The sequence below is a fragment of the Staurois parvus genome, unplaced genomic scaffold (genome assembly GCF_062004578.1).
Source record: "Staurois parvus isolate SC_StPar_1 unplaced genomic scaffold, SC_StPar_1.0 ptg000855l, whole genome shotgun sequence".
In the NCBI taxonomy this organism is placed as follows: Eukaryota; Metazoa; Chordata; class Amphibia; order Anura; family Ranidae; genus Staurois; species Staurois parvus.
In genome coordinates, this window is record NW_028318651.1 from 17,501 (window position 1) to 39,351 (window position 21,851).

At 48.8% G+C, this 21,851-nt stretch overlaps 1 protein-coding gene across 1 annotated transcript in view; it reads right to left on the bottom strand.

The window, feature by feature from the left end:
* SLC49A4 (solute carrier family 49 member 4) overlaps window positions 1–21,851 on the bottom strand; it is an 84,471-nt gene that overhangs the window by 12,022 nt on the left and 50,598 nt on the right. Inside the window, exons 6-7 of the mRNA XM_089655607.1 lie at window positions 20,908–20,975; window positions 10,761–10,888 (exon numbers count right to left, since the gene is read on the bottom strand). Of these exons, the coding sequence (XP_089511733.1) occupies window positions 10,761–10,888; window positions 20,908–20,975 (196 nt within the window). The remainder of the gene's footprint in view (window positions 1–10,760; window positions 10,889–20,907; window positions 20,976–21,851) is intronic.

Consider the following 21,851-nt stretch of genomic DNA (forward strand, 5'->3'; position numbering starts at 1 on the left):
ACGCAAGATCTCACCCCGTGGGGTCAAAATGATCACAAGAACGGTGAACAAAAATCCCAGGACCACACGGGGGGACCTAGTGAATGACCTGCAGAGAGCCAGACGTGTCCCCCTGCTTAGGCCAGTACATGTCCGGGGACCGTCTGAAGTTTGCTAGAGAGCATTTGGATGATCCAGAAGAGGATTGGGAGAATGTCATATGGTCAGATGAAACCAAAATAGAACTGTTTGGTAGAAACACAACTCATCGTGTTTGGTGGAGAGAGAATGCTGAGTTGCATCCAAAGAACACCATACCTACTGTGAAGCATGGGGGTGGCAACATCATGCTTTGGGGCTGTTTCTCCGCAAAGGGACCAGGACGACTGATCCATGTACAGGACAGAATGAATGGGGCCATGTATCGTGAGATTTTGAGTGCAAACCTCCTTCCATCAGCAAGGGCATTGAAGATGAAACGTGGCTGGGTCTTCCAACATGACAATGATCCCAAACATACCGCCCGGGCAACGAAGGAGTGGCTTCGTAAGAAGCATTTCAAGGTCCTGGAGTGGCCTAGCCAGTCTCCAGATCTCAACCCCATAGAAAACCTTTGGAGGGAGTTGAAAGTCCGTGTTGCCCAGCGACAGCCCCAGAACATCACTGCTCTAGAGGAGATCTGCATGGAGGAGGAGATCTGCATGGAGGATGGGCCAACATACCAGCAACAGTGTGTGCCAACCTTGTGAAGACTTCCAGGAAACGTCTGACCTCTGTCATTGCCAACAAAGGATATATAACAAAGTATTGACATGAACTTTTCATATTCACCAAATACTTATTTTCCACCATAATTTGCAAATAAATTCTTTCCAGATCAGCCAATGAGATTGTCTGGATTTGTTTTCTCATTTTGTCTCTCATAGTTGAGGTCTCCCTATGATGCCAATTACAGGCCTCTCTCATCTCTGTAAGTGGGAGAACTTGTACAATTGGTGGCGGACTAAATACTTTTTTGCCTCACTGTACTTAAAGTGAAACGAAGGACAAAATTAGACAGCGGACCAGAAATTTATTGCAGAAGGAATACGCAATGTCCTGCTTGCGGAGTTCTGTAGAAACGTACACCGAGCTGCTCACCTCTCTGGTGCGATCTCCAGCAAGCTCACAGATGGGTGGAGTCCAGCACCACTTCTTCTCAGGGTTAAATGATGCCCAGCTTCTACCCCATTTCCTGTAAACCCAGACAGTCGTGGACACACCCACTGAGGGGTGTGTAGATAAGCCGGCATGGGCTCACAGTAATGAACGCACATAATGACATCTATGCAGGAATAAGGAGCTCCCACTGCTGGCACATCATTTCTGAAGCACGTGCTCCATAATTCATGCAATTAGCCAGCTTGTCAGGACCTGGATCACCTGCTGATGGCAGAGTGCCCACATGGAGGAAAAATATATTTGAAATATATTCTAAAAATACTCCTCCCAAATATATATTTTTGAAATACTAAAATATATATATATATATATATATATATATATATATATATATATATATATACACACATATATATATATATATATATACACACACACATATATATATATATACATATACACATATACAGTTGCAAGAAAAAGTATGTGAACCCCTTGGGATTACGTGGAGTTTTGCATGAATTGGGCATAAAATGTGCTCTGAACGTCATCTAAGTCACAATAGAAGAACACAGTCTGCTGAACATAATACTACACAAACATTAGATGTTGCCATGGTTTATTTGCACATAACATGTAAACATTCACAATGCAGGGAGGAAAAAGTATGTGAACCTTTGGACTTAATAACTGGTTGACCCTCCTTTGGCAGCAATAACCTCAACCAAACGTTTCCTGTAGTTGCAGATCAGACCTGCACAACGATCTGGAGTCATTTTGGACCACTCCTCTTCACAAAACTGTTTCAGTGTAGCAATATTCTTGGGATGTCTGGTGTGAATCGCTCTCTTAAGTTCATGCCACAGCATTTCAATGGGGTTGAGGTCAGGACTCTGACTGGGCCACTCCAGAAGGCGTATTCTGTGCTGTTGCAGCCATTGTTTTGTTGAATGACTTGTATGCTTTGGGTCATTGTCCTGTTGCATCACCCGTCCTCTGCGGAGCTTCAGTTGGCGGACAGATGGTCGTACGTTTTCCTGCAAAATGTCTTGATAAACTCTGGAATTCATTTTCCCATCAATGACAACAATCCATCCAGCCCTGAGGCAGCAAAGCAGCCCCAAACCATGATGCTCCCTCCGCCATGTTTCACAGTGGGGATGAGGTTTTGATGTTGGTGTGCTGGGCCTTTTTTTCTCCACACATAGTGTTGTGTGTTCTTCCCAAACAACTCAATCTTGGTGTCATCTGTCCACAGTATATTCTGCCAGTAGTGCTGTGGAACATCCAGGTGCTCTTTTGCAAACTTCAAACGTGCTGCAATCTTCTTTTTGGACAGCAATGGCTTCCTCCGTGGTGTCCTCCCATGTACTCCATTCTTGTTTAATGTTTTCCTTATTGTAGATGTGTCAACAAAAATGTTAGCATGTGCCAGAGATTTCTGTAGGTCTTTAGCTGACACTCTGGGATTCTTCTTTACCTCATGCAGCATTCTGCGCTGTGCTCTTGCAGTCATTTTTACAGGACGACCACGCCTAGGGAGAGTAGCAACAGTGCTAAACTTTCTCCATTTGTAGACAGTCTGTCTTACCGTGGACACATGAACATCAAGGCTCAAGGAGATACTTTTGTAACCCTTTCCAGCTTCATGCAAGTCAACAATTCTTGATCGTAGGTCTTCTGAGAGTTCTTTTCTGCGAGGCATGGTTCACATCAGACAGTGCTTCTTGAAACCAGTAAACCCAAAACAGGTGTGTGTTTTTTAAGGGCAGGACAGCTGTTAGCAACACATCCAATATTATCACACTGATTGGAGTCAAGGTTGGCTCACTCCTGGCTCCAATTAGCTCTGGGAGAAGTCATTAAGCTAGGGCCTCACATACTTTTTCCTCCCTGCACTGTGAATGTTTATATGTTATGTGCAATTAAACCATGGCAACATCTAATGTTTGTGTAGTATTATGTTCAGCAGACTGTGTTCTTCTATTGTTGTGACTTAGATGACGTTCAGAGCACATTTTATGCCCAATTCATGCAAAACTCCACGTAATCCCAAGGGGTTCACATACTTTTTCTTGCAACTGTTTATATATATACACATATATATATACATATACATATATACATACATATACACACACACATGCATAACCACACACACTGCATGTTGAAATGCGTGTTTTATATACAGTGAAGGAAATGTGTATTTGCTCCCCGGCTGATGCTGAATGTTCGCCCCTCACAAAGAAATGATCGGTCTAACAATGGAATGTTCGGTGTAACAGACAGAATACAACAACAAATTCAGCAGAAAAGTCCAGAAGGGTCCTGCAGCCTCTTAGAGCAGAATTAAAACTCCTACAAGCTTTAACCAGTGCTCTGCTGAACACTGATAGAAGTAACAAGACTGCTATATACTGCTGATTAGAAAAGGTATTTAGCAGTTTATATTTACTAAAATAATTGAATTTCCATGTTGTGTGTACTGTGGGAAAACAAATATAATGAACGCAGGGGAGAGCGGATACCGTCAACGCGGGGTCCGGGGAGAGCGGATACCGTCAACGCGGGGTCCGGGGAGAGCGGATACCGTCAACGCGGGGTCCGGGGAGAGCGGATACCGTCAACGCGGGGTCCGGGGAGAGCGGATACCGTCAACGCGGGGTCCGGGGAGAGCGGATACCGTCAACGCGGGGTCCGGGGAGAGCGGATACCGTCAACGCGGGGTCCGGGGAGAGCGGATACCGTCAACGCGGGGTCCGGGGAGAGCGGATACCGTCAACGCGGGGTCCGGGGAGAGCGGATACCGTCAACGCGGGGTCCGGGGAGAGCGGATACCGTCAACGCGGGGTCCGGAGAGAGCGGATACCGTCAACGCGGGGTCCGGGGAGAGCGGATACCGTCAACGCGGGGTCCGGGGAGAGCGGATACCGTCAACGCGGGGTCCGGGGAGAGCGGATACCGTCAACGCGGGGTCCGGGGAGAGCGGATATAGGGAACGCGGGGTCCGGGGAGAGCGGATATAGGGAACGCGGGGTCCGGGGAGAGCGGATATAGGGAACGCGGGGTCCGGGGAGAGCGGATATAGGGAACGCGGGGTCCGGGGAGAGCGGATAAAGTGAATACGGGGTCCGGGCAGAGCGGATATAGTGAATGCGGGGTCCGGGGAGAGCGGATATAGGGAATGCGGGGTCCGGGGAGAGCGGATATAGTGAATGCGGGGTCCGGGGAGAGCGGATATAGCGAATGCAGGGTCCGGGGAGAGCGGATATAGCGAGTGCGGGGTCCGGGGAGAGCGGATATAGCGAGTGGGGGGTCCGGGGAGAGCGGATATAGCGAGTGCGGGGTCCGGGGAGAGCGGATATAGCGAGTGCGGGGTCCGGGGAGAGCGGATATAGCGAGTGCGGGGTCCGGGGAGAGCGGATATAGCGAGTGCGGGGTCCGGGGAGAGCGGATATAGCGAGTGCGGGGTCCGGGGAGAGCGGATATAGCGAGTGCGGGGTCCGGGGAGAGCGGATATAGCGAGTGCGGGGTCCGGGGAGAGCGGATATAGCGAGTGCGGGGTCCGGGGAGAGCGGATATAGCGAGTGCGGGGTCCGGGGAGAGCGGATATAGCGAATGCGGGGTCCGGGGAGAGCGGATATAGCGAATGCGGGGTCCGGGGAGAGCGGATATAGCGAATGCGGGGTCCGGGGAGAGCGGATATAGCGAATGCGGGGTCCGGGGAGAGCGGATATAGCGAATGCGGGGTCCGGGGAGAGCGGATATAGCGAATGCGGGGTCCGGGGAGAGCGGATATAGTGAATGCGGGGTCCGGGGAGAGCGGATGTAGTGAATGCGGGGTCCGGGAAGAGCGGATGTAGTGAATGCGGGGTCCGGGAAGAGCGGATGTAGTGAATGCGGGGTCCGTGGAGAGCGGATATAGTGAATGCGGGGTCCGGGGAGAGCGGATATAGTGAATGCGGGGTCCGGGGAGAGCGGATATAGTGAATGCGGGGTCCGGGGAGAGCGGATATAGTGAATGCGGGGTCCGGGGAGAGCGGATATAGTGAATGCGGGGTCCGGGGAGAGAGGATATAGTGAATGCGGGGTCCGGGGAGAGCGGATATAGTGAATGCGGGGTCCGGGGAGAGCGGATATAGTGAATGCGGGGTCCGGGGAGAGCGGATATAGTGAATGCGGGGTCCGGGGAGAGCGGATATAGTGAATGCGGGGTCCGGGGAGAGCGGATATAGTGAATGCGGGGTCCAGAAAGAGCGGATATAGTGAATGCAGGGTCCTGCGTTTAGTAACACTTTAGGAGCATCATTTACAGCCAACATGTTTCGGGCAAAAGGACTCCCCTTTCTTCAGGGCTTGAAAAATGGTTTGTGATAGAGTCAGGATGGAATACACTAGAAAGCCTGAATTAAAGTGGAAAGTTTTTTTTTGTATTACATGTTATGTCTCTTCTGCATCTAGGATGCATCTAGGATGGCCGTTTTCTACCCCAAGAAGTCAATTTACGAGGCTTAAAAGAAATTGTAGTATACAGAGCGATTTTATGGATCAGACTAATGTACTGATTAATAGATTCATAGAAAAGGGTTTTGAGAGGCCTTTTTTGGAATCAGAAAGGGAGTTGATTAACCACATGCCGCCCAGCCACTGTAGAAATACGGTGGCAGGGCGGCACGGCTGGGCAAAAGCATGTTTTAAAATGTGTGTTTTGTAAACAGGTAGGGGGCGCATGCGAGGCGCGCCGCCGCCCTACCTGTCCCGCCGATCACGGCCGCAGATGTCAGTCACCGGGTCACAGCCGGTCATTACCGGCTATGTCCCGGCGATCGGCGGCAATCACTGACAGAGAGCACAGCTGCAGTAGCTCTGCTTTCTGTCAGTTCCCTGACAGCTCCAGGACACGCTGATCGGGACAGAAGAGTTTCTCTCTCCCAATCAGCGGTGTTCCCTGCAGTACACCCCCCCCCCCCGCCCCCTAGTAAAACACTCTCCTCACACAGTTAACCCTTTCCCTGAATAATAAACTTAACCCCTTCCTCCCCAGTGCCATTAGTACAGTGTCAGTGTTTTTTTTTTTTGCACTGATCACTGTATTGGTGTCACTGGGGATATCAGCGACCCCAAGTCAGTACCTCCCCAGTGTCAGAATGTCCGCAGTCCCGCCATAAGTCACTGATCGCCGCCATTATTAGTATAAAAAAACCCCTAAAAATCCCAGTATCTTTCCCGCCATTTGTAAACGCTATAACTTTCACGTAAACCAATTAATTTACACGTATTGGGTTTTTGTTTTTGTTTTTTTTTTTAGCAAAGACATGTCGCAGAATGCATTTTGGCAGAAATTTATGACTACATTTGATTTTTAAATTTTTTTTTACTGGACATGTTTTATAGCAAAAAGTCCAAAATAGTTTTTTTCACTCAAAATTGTCAGCCTTTTTTTTTTATAGCGCAAAAAATAAAAACCGCACAGGCGATCAAATACCACCGAAAGAAAGCTCAATTTGTGGGAAAAAAAGGATGTAAATTTCATTTATGTACCGTATTGCATGACCGCGCAATTGTCCGATAAACTAGCGCAGCGCTGTATAGCAGAAAAATGGTGTAAATTGCAGTATCTATACCATAGTTTGTAGACGCTATAACTTCACACAAAGCAATCAATATACACTTATTGGGATTTTTTTTTATCAAAAACATGGAGCAGAATACATTTTGGCCTAAATTTATATCTAACTTTGAGTTTACTATATATTTTTTATAGCTGAAAGTAAAAAATATTGTTTTGCTTCAAAATTTTTGGCCTTTTTTTGTTTATAGCGTGAAAAATAAAAGGCGCACAGGTGATCAAATTACACCGAAAGAAAGCTCTATTTGTGTGAAAAAAAGGACGTAAATTTCGTTTGGGTGCAGCATTGCATGACCGCGCAATTATTATTATATATTATTAGTGCAGCGACCAGTAGCAAAAAGAGGCGTGGTCATTAAGGGGGGTAAATCGTCAGGAGGGGGGAGGGGTTAATAATAAGGATAGGGACTCTCTCTTATCATACCAAAAAGATAAGAAAAGATTGGAACATACAGCTTTTATTACGGATTACAAGACGCAATATAAAGATACTGAAGGTATTTTTAAAAAATATTGGCCAATTTTGTTGAAAGATGAAACCCTTAAAAAAAATTATTCCTTTTAGACCAAAATTTATCTATAGGAAGAATAGATCGCTGCGGACGAAATTAGCCCATAATGTTATTGACCCGCCTAAGGAAATACATTTTTTTCCTGGTCTACAAGGATTCTTCCATTGTAACAAATTGCAAAACAGTAAAAAGAGATTCGAAGATAAAAAGAAAAGAATTTTATTCAATGACAACAAATAAAAAAATATAAGATCGACACACTGATTTATTGTAATTCATCCCATGTGGTATATGTTCTAGAGCAGCGGTTCTCAACCTGTGGGTCGGTATATGTTCTAGAGCAGTGGTTCCCAACCTGTGGGTCGGTGTATGTTCTAGAGCAGTGGTTCCCAACCTGTGGGTCGGTATATGTTCTAGAGCAGCGGTTCTCAACCTGTGGGTCGGTATATGTTCTAGAGCAGCGGTTCTCAACCTGTGGGTCGGTATATGTTCTAGAGCAGTGGTTCCCAACCTGTGGGTCGGTATATGTTCTAGAGCAGTGGTTCTCAACCTGTGGGTCGGTATATGTTCTAGAACAGTGGTTCCCAACCTGTGGGTCGGTATATGTTCTAGAGCAACGGTTCTCAACCTGTGGGTCGGTATATGTTCTAGAGCAGTGGTTCTCAACCTGTGGGTTGGTATATGTTCTAGAGCAACGGTTCTCAACCTGTGGGTCGCGACCCCTTTGGGAGTCGAATGACCCTTTCACGGGGGTCGCCTAAGACCATCGGAAAACATATTTCCGATGGTCTTAGGAACCGAGACACCGCTCCTTTGTCTTCAGGCGGGTCCGCCCACGTGCAGATACTCTGTGAAGTAGTGGTGAGGGCGGCCGGAGGGGCTCGGCAGGGTGTCCCGCACTCCCGGCTTGCTGTGAGCCTCTCGCGCTGAACTAACACCAGCACATTGACTGGCCCGCTCCCTCTTCCCTGTGCGTTATGAGCGGCTGGCCAGGCTAGAGGCTCCTCCCCTGCAAGGGGTGGGTCGGAGGTGCCCCGCTGCCGCCCATTGGCTGACCTTGCACCTGATGCATGTTTCCCCGGGCGGGCAGCTGCTTACAACAGCTGGATAGATGTGAGCCGGGCCCCCCTTTGTCTCCGGGGAGGGGGGATCTGGTTACCCGCAGAGCGTGTGCCCTACAGCCGCTCACCTCCCACGGAGGCTTCTCCTCACAGTACGAGGGCTGGCACCGGGGCACCCGGCCCGCTAGAGGGAAGTACACAGCGACCAGCAATCCCAAACATTCCGGGGTCATAAAAGGAGCCTCAGGACCGACGACTTGGTGTGGGAGAGCGCTGATATCCCTGGAGGGGAGGGGGGGGGGGAATACTGGCAATACACACTTCAATTTTACTATCAGATCCAATTGGCAATCAGATTAACTTCCATTCCCATGAAATTCTTTCAGTCGATTGACCAGGGCGCAAAACGATCGACCGTTTTGCAATAATTTTATGGTTGGGGGTCACAACATGAGGAACTGTATTAAAGGGTCGCGACATTAGGAAGGTTGAGAACCACTGTTCTAGAGTGTCCATGTCACTTCCAGTACGTGGGACGGACAGGGAGATTATTAAGAACAAGAACAGGAGAACATCTAAATAATATAAAGAAGGGCGATGACAAGCATAGTGTCTCCAGGGATTTCAAACTTAAACATAATAGCGATCCCAGTTTATTGACCTTTTATGGAATAGATAAAATCAAAAGACATTGGAGGGGTACGCACATGATCAATGAGACCTCCAGAGGGGAGACGTTTTGGATATACGAATTAAATTCTTTAAAACCGAACGGATTGAATATCAACATTGATTTAAATTGTTTTCTGACCAATTTTTTGATTTAATTTTTTGGATCAAATTTTGCTCTAATTTTTTTTTTAATCAAATTTTTTGATCGAATATACTTCCTTTGTTGATGGTAAATTTGTAGACCATCCTGTTCGTCTACAATGATTTATTTCAATTGGAAGATTAAGATTGATTTTTTTGGTCTTCCATATAAATTGATATTATTATTTAGGGTGGCCACTTAACAGCATGCGGTCCCCAGCTGATTATTACGGACCGATACAATATCATTTAATTATTTTTTTTATATATATTTTTTTGGAATATGCATCAGCAGATATTATATGTTTATTGGTTGTTTATATTATTTGACATTATTAATTATACTGGCCCTTTAAATAATAGGGGGTCATATAGTGATTATATATGTTTTAATATTTTTCGAAGTGTTTTTTAGATTATTTTATATTGATTGTATTTTATTGTTTTATTTTTTATGTGAATATTTTTATTTCATATTTTTTAATCGGCTATTTAATATGTTATTTGTCTCATTAATGGATATATCTGCAGAGATCGAGCGGTATTGTGTTACCAGAATGCTGCTTATCGATTGGTTGCAGCGTTGCTGCAATGCAGATTTAATGTGTGTGTATATATATGTATGTATATATAGTGTGTCCCTTAACAAGTGGGAGGCACATATGCAAACTGTTGTAATTCCTACACCGTTCACCTGATTTGGATGTAAATACCCTCAAATTAAAGCGGACAGTCTGCAGTTAAAACACATCTTGTTCGTTTCATTTCAAATCCATTGTGGTGGTGTATAGAGCCAAAAACGTTAGAATTGTGTCCATGTCCCAATATTTATGGACCTGACTGTATGTTAGCAGGTCATAAAGGAATGGTGGTAACCAAAGTGGGTCAGAATCTACAGATCTAGTCAGAATCTAAAGGAGTTCACTGCAACCCATGTAGATTTTACAGGAAAGTACTACCTGCCAACGATTAGACCTTGATCATTCTGGAGTAATACAACATACGTACATCTGCGTTCAGGTCCATTCGCCCGCCCCATATGGCTGTCAAATTGGAAGCAGTGGCCGAGTTTGTGCAGCCATTGCGTCTCAATTGACATGAATAGGACTGCCTGCATGGGGATGCATGGACACCTGTGCATCCCTGTGTGTGCGCAAACATGGCCCTCGCACAGTTGTATGAATTATTTCAGGTACTTATATGGCGCCATCAATTTACACGGCGCTTTACATATATATTGTACATTCACATCAGTCCCCGCCCCCGAGGAGCGTACAATCTAAGGTCCCTAACTCACATTCATACATACACATACTGGGGCCAATTTAGACAGGAGCCAATTAACCTACCAGCATGTCTTTGGAGTGTGGGAGGAAATCCACGCAGGCACAGGGAGAACATGCAAACTCCAGGCAGGTGGTGCCATGGTTGGGATTTGAGCCAGCGACCCGAGTACTGCCAGGCTGAAGTGCCACTGTGGTGCCCGAATGAATGTGTGAAGGAGGCCTTATTTCAAAGTTCCGTAGCCAAAGCCACCAGGATCAGACTGGAGTCATCCAGCATATCAGGAGGAATAACTTGCAATGGTGACCTGTGCACACTTACCTGTAGTGAGAGGAAGGTGAGTGATATTACTGAGGAAGGTCAGTGTGAACCACGTGGCCATTAGTGTGGAGCCTGAGAAGAGTAAGACGAGAATGGGCTTCAGAATCCCCCGGAATGAATCTGCAAACCTAAAGGCAGAGGAGAGAGGTCAGAGGTCAGTGTGATCATCGCATAAAGGTGACCCCAATACACAAAACAACCTACACGTGTCCTCCAATCAACTGTAATACAACAAATTTCCATCTCTATATTTCTCCATAACTCTCTCTCTATACCTATCTAGCCATCTCTCTCTCTCTCTCGATATGCACACCGATCAGATAGAAAACATTCTGCCCACGGAGGGTAAATGGAATAACATGGATTATCTGGTTACAATGGCACCTGAAAGTGGGTGGATATTAGGCAGCAAGTGAACATGTTGTCCTAGAAGTTGATGTGTTAAACGTAAACAAGCGTAAGGATTTGCGGGACTTTGACGAGGGCTGAATTGTAAGGTTTAGATGGCTGGGTTGGAGCAACTCCAGAACTGCATCACTTGTGGTATGTTCCCGATGGCCCCACCGACGGAGGCCAGGCGCGATAGCCCCACCGACAGAGGCGGGGCGCGGACTGAAGGCCCCACCGACGTAGGCGGGGCTTGAAGGCGGGGCGTGATGGCCCCCCCCCCACCGACGGAGGCGGAGGGCGATGGCCCCACCGACGGAGGCGGAGGGCGATGGCCCCACCGACGGAGGCGGGGCGCGATGGCCCCACCGACGGAGGCGGGGCGCGGAGGCGGGGAGCGAAGGCCCCACCGACGGAGGCGGGGAGCGGAGGCCCCACCGACGGAGGCGGGGAGCGGAGGCCCCACCGACGGAGGCGGGGAGCGGAGGCCCCACCGACGGAGGCGGGGAGCGGAGGCCCCACCGACGGAGGCGGGGAGCGGAGGCCCCACCGACGGAGGCGGGGAGCGGAGGCCCCACCGACGGAGGCGGGGAGCGGAGGCCCCACCGACGGTGGCGGGGAGCGAAGGCCCCACCGACGGAGGCGGGGAGCGGAGGCCCCACCGACGGAGGCGGGGAGCGGAGGCCCCACCGACGGAGGCGGGGAGCGGAGGCCCCACCGACGGAGGCGGGGCGCGGACTGAAGGCCCCACCGACGTAGGCGGGGCTTGAAGGCGGGGCGCGATGGCCCCCCCCCCCCTGACGGAGGCGGAGGGCGATGGCCCCACCGACGGAGGCGGAGGGCGATGGCCCCACCGACGGAGGCGGAGGGCGATGGCCCCACCGACGGAGGCGGAGGGCGATGGCCCCACCGACGGAGGCGGAGGGCGATGGCCCCACCGACGGAGGCGGAGGGCGATGGCCCCACCGACGGAGGCGGAGGGCGATGGCCCCACCGACGGAGGCGGAGGGCGATGGCCCCACCGACGGAGGCGGGGCGCGGAGGCGGGGAGCGGAGGCCCCACCGACGGAGGCGGGGAGCGGAGGCCCCACCGACGGAGGCGGGGAGCGGAGGCCCCACCGACGGAGGCGGGGAGCGGAGGCCCCACCGACGGAGGCGGGGAGCGGAGGCCCCACCGACGGAGGCGGGGAGCGGAGGCCCCACCGACGGAGGCGGGAAGCGGAGGCCCCACCGACGGAGGCGGGGAGCGGAGGCCCCACCGACGGAGGCGGGGAGCGGAGGCCCCACCGACGGAGGCGGGGAGCGGAGGCCCCACCGACGGAGGCGGGGAGCGGAGGCCCCACCGACGGAGGCGGGGAGCGGAGGCCCCACCGACGGAGGCGGGGAGCGGAGGCCCCACCGACGGAGGCGGGGAGCGGAGGCCCCACCGACGGTGGCGGGGAGCGAAGGCCCCACCGACGGTGGCGGAGGGCGAAGGCCCCACCGACGGTGGCGGGGCGCGAAGGCCCCACCGACGGTGGCGGGGCGCGAAGGCCCCACCGACGGTGGCGGGGCGCGAAGGCCCCACCGACGGTGGCGGGGCGCGAAGGCCCACCGACGGTGGCGGGGCGCAAAGGCCCACCGACGGTGGCGGGGCGCAAAGGCCCACCGACGGTGGCGGGGCGCAAAGGACAGCCAGCGTACTGCGATCTAATAGCAGACCTAATGGAGCTCAAATTCCTGAAAAAGTGAATGCTGGTTCTGATAGAAAGGTGGCCAAGGCCCCACCGACGGAGGCGGGGCGCGGAGGCGGTGAGCGAAGGCCCCACCGACAGGAGCGGGGTGCGGAGGCCCCACCAACGGGAGCGGGGCTTGAAGGCGGGGCGCGCAGGCCCACCGATGGAGGCGGGGCACAAAGGACAGCCAGCGTACTCCGATCTAATAGCAGACCTAATGGAGCTCAAATTCCTGAAAAAGTGAATGCTGGTTCTGATAGAAAGATGTCAGAACACACAGTGGGGGAGATTTACTAAAACTGGTGCAGCTGTGTACAACAACCAATCAGCTTCCAGGTTTTATTGTCAAAGCTTAATTGGAGAAGCTGAAGTAGGAAGCCAATTGCTTACTAGTAACAGCTGGACCAGATTCTGTGTGCTCCAGTTTTAGTAAATCCCCCCCTCGTGCATTGCAGTTTGTTGTGTATGGGGGGCTGTGTAGCCGCAGACCGGTCAGGGTGCCCATGCTGACCCGTTTCCACAGCCAAAAGCACCTACAAGGGGCACGTGGGCATCAGAATTGGACCACAGAGCGATGGAAGAAGGTGGCCTGGTCTGATGAATGATGTTTTCTCTTACATCATGGGATTGGCCGGGTGGGTGTGCGTCGCCTACCTGGGGAGGAGATGGCACCAGGCTGCAGTATGGGGAGAAGACAAGCCCGCGGAGGCAGCGTGATGCTTGGGGCAATGTTCTGCTGGGAAACCTTGGCTCCACCATTCATGTGGATGTTACCCGGTGCGTACCACCTACCTAACCCTTGTTGGTGACCAAGTCCACCCCTTCATGGAAACGATATCCCTTGATGGCAGTGGGGTTTTTTCGGCAGGATAATACGCTCTGCCACACTGCAAAAATGGTTTGAGGAACCTAATAAGTTTGAGATGTTGAACAATTCCGATCCATGGAGGCCCCACCTCCCAACTTCCAGGACTTAAAGGATCTGCTACTGACGGCTTGGTGCCAAAACCAACCACAGGTATCAGCAGCAAAGGTTGTTCAGACCATCGGTCCTCCTTCTCCACTACACATCTGTACCAGTCTAAGAGGCTGGTCAGCAGCTCTGAGGAAAGGGACTAAAAACGCGTCAGCCATTTGAACGCACTGACAGTTGGAACAATCTACCTATTTTTATACACGCTTCGTCGGTGAGTATGTTTTGCCTTTTATACCTTTGAATAAACCTTGGCGCGATGGCCAAGGCCCCAACCGGCGGAGGCGGGGCGCCAAGGCCCCAACCGGCGGAGGCGGGGCGCCAAGGCCCCAACCGGCGGAGGCGGGGCGCCAAGGCCCCAACCGGCGGAGGCGGGGCGCCAAGGCCCCAACCGGCGGAGGCGGGGCGCCAAGGCCCCAACCGGCGGAGGCGGGGCGCCAAGGCCCCAACCGGCAGAGGCGGGGCGCCAAGGCCCCAACCGGCAGAGGCGGGGCGCCAAGGAACCACCGGCGGAGGCGGGGCGCCAAGGAACCACCGGCGGAGGCGGGGCGCCAAGGAACCACCGGCGGAGGCGGGGCGCCAAAGCCCCACCGGCGGAGGCGGGGCGCCAAGGCCCCACTGGGGCGCGAAGGACCCACCGGCGGAGGCGGGGCGCCAAGGCCCCACCGGCGGAGGCGGGGCACCAAGGAACCACCGGCGGAGGCGGGGCGCCAAGGAACCACCGGCGGAGGCGGGGCGCCAAGGAACCCCCGGCGGAGGCGGGGCGCCAAGGCCCCACCGGCGGAGGCGGGGCGCCAAGGCCCCACCGGCGGAGGCGGGGCGCCAAGGCCCCACCGGCGGAGGCGGGGCGCCAAGGCCCCACCGGCGGAGGCGGGGCGCCAAGGCCCCACCGGCGGAGGCGGGGCGCCAAGGCCCCACCGGCGGAGGCGGGGCGCCAAGGCCCCACCGGCGGAGGCGGGGCGCCAAGGCCCCACCGGCGGAGGCGGGGCGCGAAGGCCCCACCACTTTTATACCTTTGAATAATCCTTGGATAATGCACTAGGTGTGTGCGCCTCCTGTCTGCTCTTTATCTAGTGGCTGATCCCCCCATCTGAGGAGGGCTGCACCCCTGAAGCATCTTCTTTTGGTTGCCTCCGTCCTGGTCCCCTTGGCTTCCCTTCGGCTGTCCATTTCCTGAAGTGCTGGAGAGTACAGACGATGCCAGACACCACAGCGTACCATCAGAGGCCTAGTGCAGTCCATGCTTGGATGGATCAGGACTGTTTTGTTGGCAAAAGGGGGACCTACTCAATAAGCGGGTGGTCATAATGTTATGGCTGATCAGTGCATATGTTCGATCTCCATTTTTTTGTGCACACAGAAATTAAAAAGGATAAAATTGCACATTAGTAACTACAACCTGGTTATGATTTTGTCATCTTCTGACACTACACAGGGATGATGTTGGGAGGTAATAATTTGCCCGTTTCTCCTTTTTCAGCGGCTGCACTAATCGGCTTTGTCTTCGCCAGTCGTCCCCGTGCGCGCGTTTTCCCGCAGAAGTCGTTCCACATTGTATCATATGAAAATCTGCTTCCAAATTAGGAACTGTAATGGGGCTTTGTAATTAAGTCATTCTGGAGACACAATTACAGGCTGTCACGGAGCGCTGAGTGGAGGATAATGCGAAGAACGCGACAGTATAAAGCCAGAATTGGGCGATTTTTGCCCTCCTAAAACAATCGGCAGCTGCTGGAAGAGAGAATACAAAAAAGGCGTTTTGGGTGGAATAAACGAGGAACCCGGCAGGCGCCGCATGTCCTCGCTTAGGGAAAAATCTGTTAAATGTGACAAGAATTACGACCTCATTTTCCTGATTACAACTTTCAGCGGATTATTACAGCCGGACTCGTCATGGATCCAACCCAGCGCAGAAGACGGACGAGCCGACTCAAGTCTCATTAGGTGACGGCCGTCGTGGATCTTGCTTGCCGCCTGCCAGGATCGGCGGCTTCAATGACCTTCCTATTCACTGGCAAATTGGCTTTCAATGCCGCCTCCTCTGCGCTTTCATATGACAAGCGTTCCGTTCTGATCCGACAGACGGCGGTTACAGCCGCAATAACTATTTTATTAGTCCGAAGATGACAGCGTGCGGCTCCGAGCGCCGGAGGATGCAACTGGCGACATCACAGAGGGGGACGGGATACAAGTCAGAGCAAGAAGGAAGAGGTTGCCCTTCGCAATCCTTCTTACAGAAATAACTGGATTCTGAAGGGCTGCCAGCTGCAGCTCATGGAGAACCAGAAAAACGAAACAAAAAAATAACAAAAAAAAAGCAAAAATATGCAACTAGTCTGAATCCAAACTTTGTTTGCTAAAGAGGACCTGTAATACCTGTACAATGGAAGCGGAGCCCAGGTGAGGCCAGCAAAGGGCAAAGGACTGGTCACCAGTATTTATTTATTTCAGGTACTTCTATAGCGCCTTCAGTTTATGTGGCGCTTTACATATATTGTACATTCACATCAGTCCCCGCCCCCGAGGAGCGTACAATCTAAGGTCCCTAAATCACATTCATACATACACATACTAGGGCCAATTTAGACAGGAGCAGGGGCGGACTGACCATTTGGAAACTCGGGCACTGCCCGAGGGCCCGGGGTCAGTAGGGGGCCCCATGAGATGCCCCTGGTACCGTTTTCATAGGCTTTGAGTTTGGGCAAGGACACAGGGGCCCCATGATCCCCTATTGCCCGGGGGCCACATGAGTTGTCAGTCCGCCCCTGGACAGGAGCCAATTCACCTACCACCATGTCTTTGGCGTGTGGGAGGAAACCGGAGTAACCGGAGGAAACGCAGGCACAGGGAGAACATGCAAACTCTTGGCAGGCGGTGTTGTGGTTGGGATTCAAACCAACGACCCGAGTACTGCCAGGCGGAAGCGCTAACCATTTACATTCACATCAGTCCCCGCCCCCGAGGAGCGTACAATCTAAGCTCCCTAACTCACATTCATACATACACATACTAGGGACAATTTATACCAGAGCCAAATAACCTCCCAGCATGTTTTTGGAGAGTGGGAGGAAACCGGAGTACCCAGAGAAAACTCACACAGGTACAGGTATAACATGCAAACTCCAGGCAGGCTGGCATTCGAACCAATGACCCTAGTACTACCAGGCAGAAGCACCAGCCACTTAGCCACTGTGCTGCCCCCAGTATTGCAGCATTGCCTGGGGTCTCCCTGCTGCTGCTCTTTCTCCCCATTAGCGGCTTAACATACCAAATTAAATTTAGATTTTTTTTATTTTTTTTTTTAACACAAATAGAGCTTTCTGTTTTTTTAAATTTTTATTAACCTCCTCGGCGGGATGATTATTTCCGATTTTTTGTGCTGAAAGCGATACCATTTTTTTGCATAGAAATATGTCGTTTTTTTATTGTAGGCTGTAATTTTTAGGAATAACTCACTGAAATCTGTCCGACAAGAGTCTAGTAAACATCCCGGGGAGGATAAAACTTGAAATACGAAATCATAAATTATAATTTAATAAATAATCATTAAAAATACTAATATAATAATAATAAATTTAATTCAGTAATATAATCAAACCAAAAACACTGAAATGTGAAATAGAGCGCCAAGTTCGCACATCGCTGAGCTCAGTCGCAGAATCGTTTTCAGTGTCCGATGACGAATTTCCCCCACGAATCATTATCACTCAATTCTGCAAGTGGTTCTGATTTACTATCGCTGTTCTCTAGCTGTTCTAAAACCGCTTTTGACGTAAAGGGACGCTTTTTGGACGCCATGGACTTTTCTAAGTTTCCAGGCAGAAAGAACAGTAAAAATGCAGGCAGGGCGCCGGACAAAATGTATGTGAAATGCATTGAAAGAGCAATGACAGCAAAAATGAAATTTTTAAAAAATTTCAAATTTCCCGCCAGTTCCGGCGCCCGTACGTCCCGACGTCACAGGGACCGGAACACGGAAGCCGGATGCCGGCATCGGCCGGAGGAGATGGCCGGGGACGATGCAGGGGACGCATCGCGGGAGCGAAGGACAAGGTAAGTGCTGCAGGGCCCCCGGAGAACGCCGCATGGTAAGCCAGAGTGTAGCTCGGGGGGGTTACCGCTCTTGGTACTGAAATTTTACCCCGAGCTACACTCGGGAATACCGCTAAGGAGGTTAACCATTAGCCGCCCGACCAATGGCCGTTTGGCGGCTTCAAATGCGCTCCTGCACTCCGGGTGCACACCATTTGGCGTGCTCCCGCACATGCGCAGTTTGCGCTAATGCAGAGCGGCGCAGCGGGGCGATCTGTCACCGGCCGTGTACCTCGCACACGGCCGATGACAGATCTGAGTACCGGCCCCCGTTGCAGGTACCATGTGACCTGCTGTGACCAATCACAGCAGGTCACATGACAGTTGTATACAATGGATGGCTTCATTCATGATGCCATCCATTGTATACTAGTGCCTAGCTGTGAATGGTCACAGCTAATCACATGCACATGTCATGTGATTAGCTGTGACCAAATCACAGCTAAGCACAAAAAAAAAAAAAAAAAAAAGAAAAGCTGAATGAATCGATTTCTTCGATTTCGAAATGCTTACTTATAGCAAAGTAATTCTTTGCTATAAGCAAATTGTGTAAAAAAAAAAAAAAAAAAAATACTGATCACTTCCCCAAAGTAGTACAATGTTACTATGGTAACATTGTACTACTTTGGACATAGTAAAATATAAAAAAAAAATCTTAAAAAAAAAAAAAAAGTAATAAAAAATTTAAAAAAAAAATAAAAAAATATATATATATTTTTTTTTTTCATACTGTCACCAGTCAGTGTCCCTGTTTACCGCCATGCCAGTTATATGATGCTGTACTGCACTGGTGACAGTATGTAAAAAAAAAAAATAGTGAAAATAATTTTTTTAATTTTTTAATTTTCCGAAAAATTATGACAAAAAAAACACAACTTCAAAAAACTCGCCATTCCTCTTATGAAGTACGTCGGACTGTCTACTCTGCAAAAAGGGGTCATTTGGGGGGATATCTGTACTGTCCTGACATTTGGGGATATCTGTACCGTCCTGACATTTGGGGGATATCTGTACTGTCCTGACATTTGGGGGATATCTGTACTGTCCTGACATTTGGGGGATATCTGTACTGTCCTGACATTTGGGGGATATCTGTACCGTCCTGACATTTGGGGGATATCTGTCCTGTTCTGACATTTGGAGGATATCTGTACCGTCCTGACATTTGGGGGATATCTGTACTGTTCTGACATTCTTAGACCTCAAGAAATTAGATTGGCTGTCAGTACTTCAGGATTGATCAATATTCAGATCTATCCCATAGTTTGTGAACTCTATAACTTTCCTACAAACTAAAAAATACATCCTAATTTGGGTTATTTTCACCAAAGACATGTAGCAGAATACATCTCGGCCTAAATTTATGAAGAACAATTATTTATTTGTAAACTTTTATAACAGAAACAAAGAAAAACGTGTTTTTTTTTTCAACATTTTTGGTCTTTTTTTGTTAATTTAACAAAAAATAAAAACCCCAGCGGTGATTAAATACCACCAAAAGAAAGCTCTAGTTGTGTGAAGAAAATGATAAAATTTTAGTTTGGGTACAATGTTGTATGACCGCGCAATTGTCATTCAAAGTGTGAGAGCGCTGAAACCTGAAAAATGGCCTGGGCAGGAAGGGGTAAAATTGCCCGGTATTGAAATGGTTAAATAAATGAAAAAAAAAAAAAAAAAAGACAGCAAATTAAAAAAAAAAAAAAAAAGAAACCGTCGCCCCCCCCAATGCGTGTATATTGATTGGTTTGTGTGAAAGTTATAGCATCTACAAACTATGAGATATATACTGGAATTTACACAGCTACAGATGTTAGACTGGTAATGGCGGTGAAAACTTAGGTCTCGTTCACGCTGTTTTACCAACGCTTGCCAAAAGCCCCTATAGCGTTTGGCAAGCGTTGGTCCGGCGTTTGTGGAGCGATTTTTAACGCTCGACAAACGCCGCATGTGCGGTTTAGCGGTGGTTGCTAGGCGTTTGCCGAGCGTTAAAAACGCCCCACAAGCGCCTATAGAATGCAGTTTGAATGGTGTTACCGCTCCGCAAACGCCCCGCACTTTTTGAAAAAAAGTGTTTTTCTTATACAATTTGCAAATAAATAATATTTCATCATAAATCGTGGCCAAAATGTATTCAGTTATATTTTTAGTAAAAAAAAAAAAAAACAACCAAAATTAGTTTATAACCAAAAATTATAATTTTTAAACTTTTTTTTTACATTTTTATTATTTATTTTTACATACTGTCACCCTAGCAGTACAGTGTTACCATGGTGACACTGTACTACTTGTGGGGGGTGATGAAGATTTTTTTTTTTTTACACTAATTGCTTTTACACCCATAAAGGCTATAAAAGTAATAGTTTCTCCTTCTCTCTGGCTGCATTCCTGCAGCCATTGAGAAATACTGTGCGAGCTGTGAGTGGTCACAGCTTGTCACATGGTACAAGGCTGTTGTGAATAGCCCTGTACCATGTGATCTCTGTGATCATTCACAGATTTCACAAGTAGTAAGCAATGATGTCACATGGCCAATCAGTGATCACATGATCAGGACTTCGCACAGAGGTCCCGTACAACGATTGGTCTTCCACTGTGTCCGGAGGACACAGCGGGCAGCAGATCGCGGTGCTGTGCTGCTCTCGGGGAGCGCGCACAAGCAGGGAGTCCGTTTATAAACGTCCACCCGCCCCTGCACTGCCACCGTCTGGCCGTTTATATACAACGGCCGGACAGGAGGTGGTTAGGCGGTTAAACACATGTAATGGGGGCTCAAGCTCCGACACATCCACATCGCCTACTAAGCGGCAATCGCGCCCATCGGCAACACATTACAAATTACCGCCATTCGCATTCTTCTTCACACATCACCATGTGACGTATCCCCGCCATTAGCAGACATGACTCGCTACACGCCGTATTTGAATCATTTCGCTCCAACAAGCGTATTTATATCATTACCGCGTACAGATCCTTTCCATACCTGCCCAAAGCGATTCCGACGATACATCCCCCAACAATGGACCAGAATCCGATCCAGCCGGCGTCAACCTGCGGAGAACCACAGATAGGTCATTATATGTGCAGTGCTGAGAAGGAGCGCTCAGCAAAAAAAAAACAAAAAAAATCTGATTTCTAAAAATAGAGCAAAAAACAAATTAGCTTTTATGGTTTTAGCAGCTCAAAAATAAAATACAATTGTTTTTTGCTCTTTTAGAAATCCGATTTTTTTTTTGTTTTGTTTTTTTTTTACTTTCCACAAATGTGTTTTATTTTTGAGCTGCTAAAAACAAATTTGTGGAAAAAAAAAAAAAAAAAAAAAAAAATCGGATTTCTAAAATAGAGCCAAAAACAATTGTATTTTATTTTTGAGCTGCTAAAACCATAAAAGTTATTTATGGAAAGTAAAAAAAAAAACCAAACAAAAAAAAAAATCAGATTTCTAAAACAGAGCAAAAAACAATTGTATTTTATTTTTGAGCTGCTAAAAACACAAAAGTTAATTGTTTTTTCTCTATTTTAGAAATCAGATTTTCCACAAATAACTTTTATATTTTTAGCAGCTCAAAAATAAAATACAAATTATTTGTGGAAAGTAAAAAAAAAATAAAAAACAAAAAGACAAAAAAAAAATCTGATTTCTAAAAAATAAAATACAATTGTTTTTTCTCTATTTTAGAAATCAGATTTTTTTGTTTTGTTTTTTTTTTTTACTTTCGACAAATAACTTTTATGTTTTTACCAGCTCAAAAATAAAATACAATTGTAAAATACATTTGTAAAAAAAAAAAACCAAAAAAAATCTGATTTGTAAAATGGAGCAAAAAACAACTGTATTTCATTTCTGAGCTGCTAAAAACATAAACGTTCTTTGTGGAAAGTAAAAAAAACTTACAAAAAAAAGTAAATGGAAGTGAGAAAGACAGT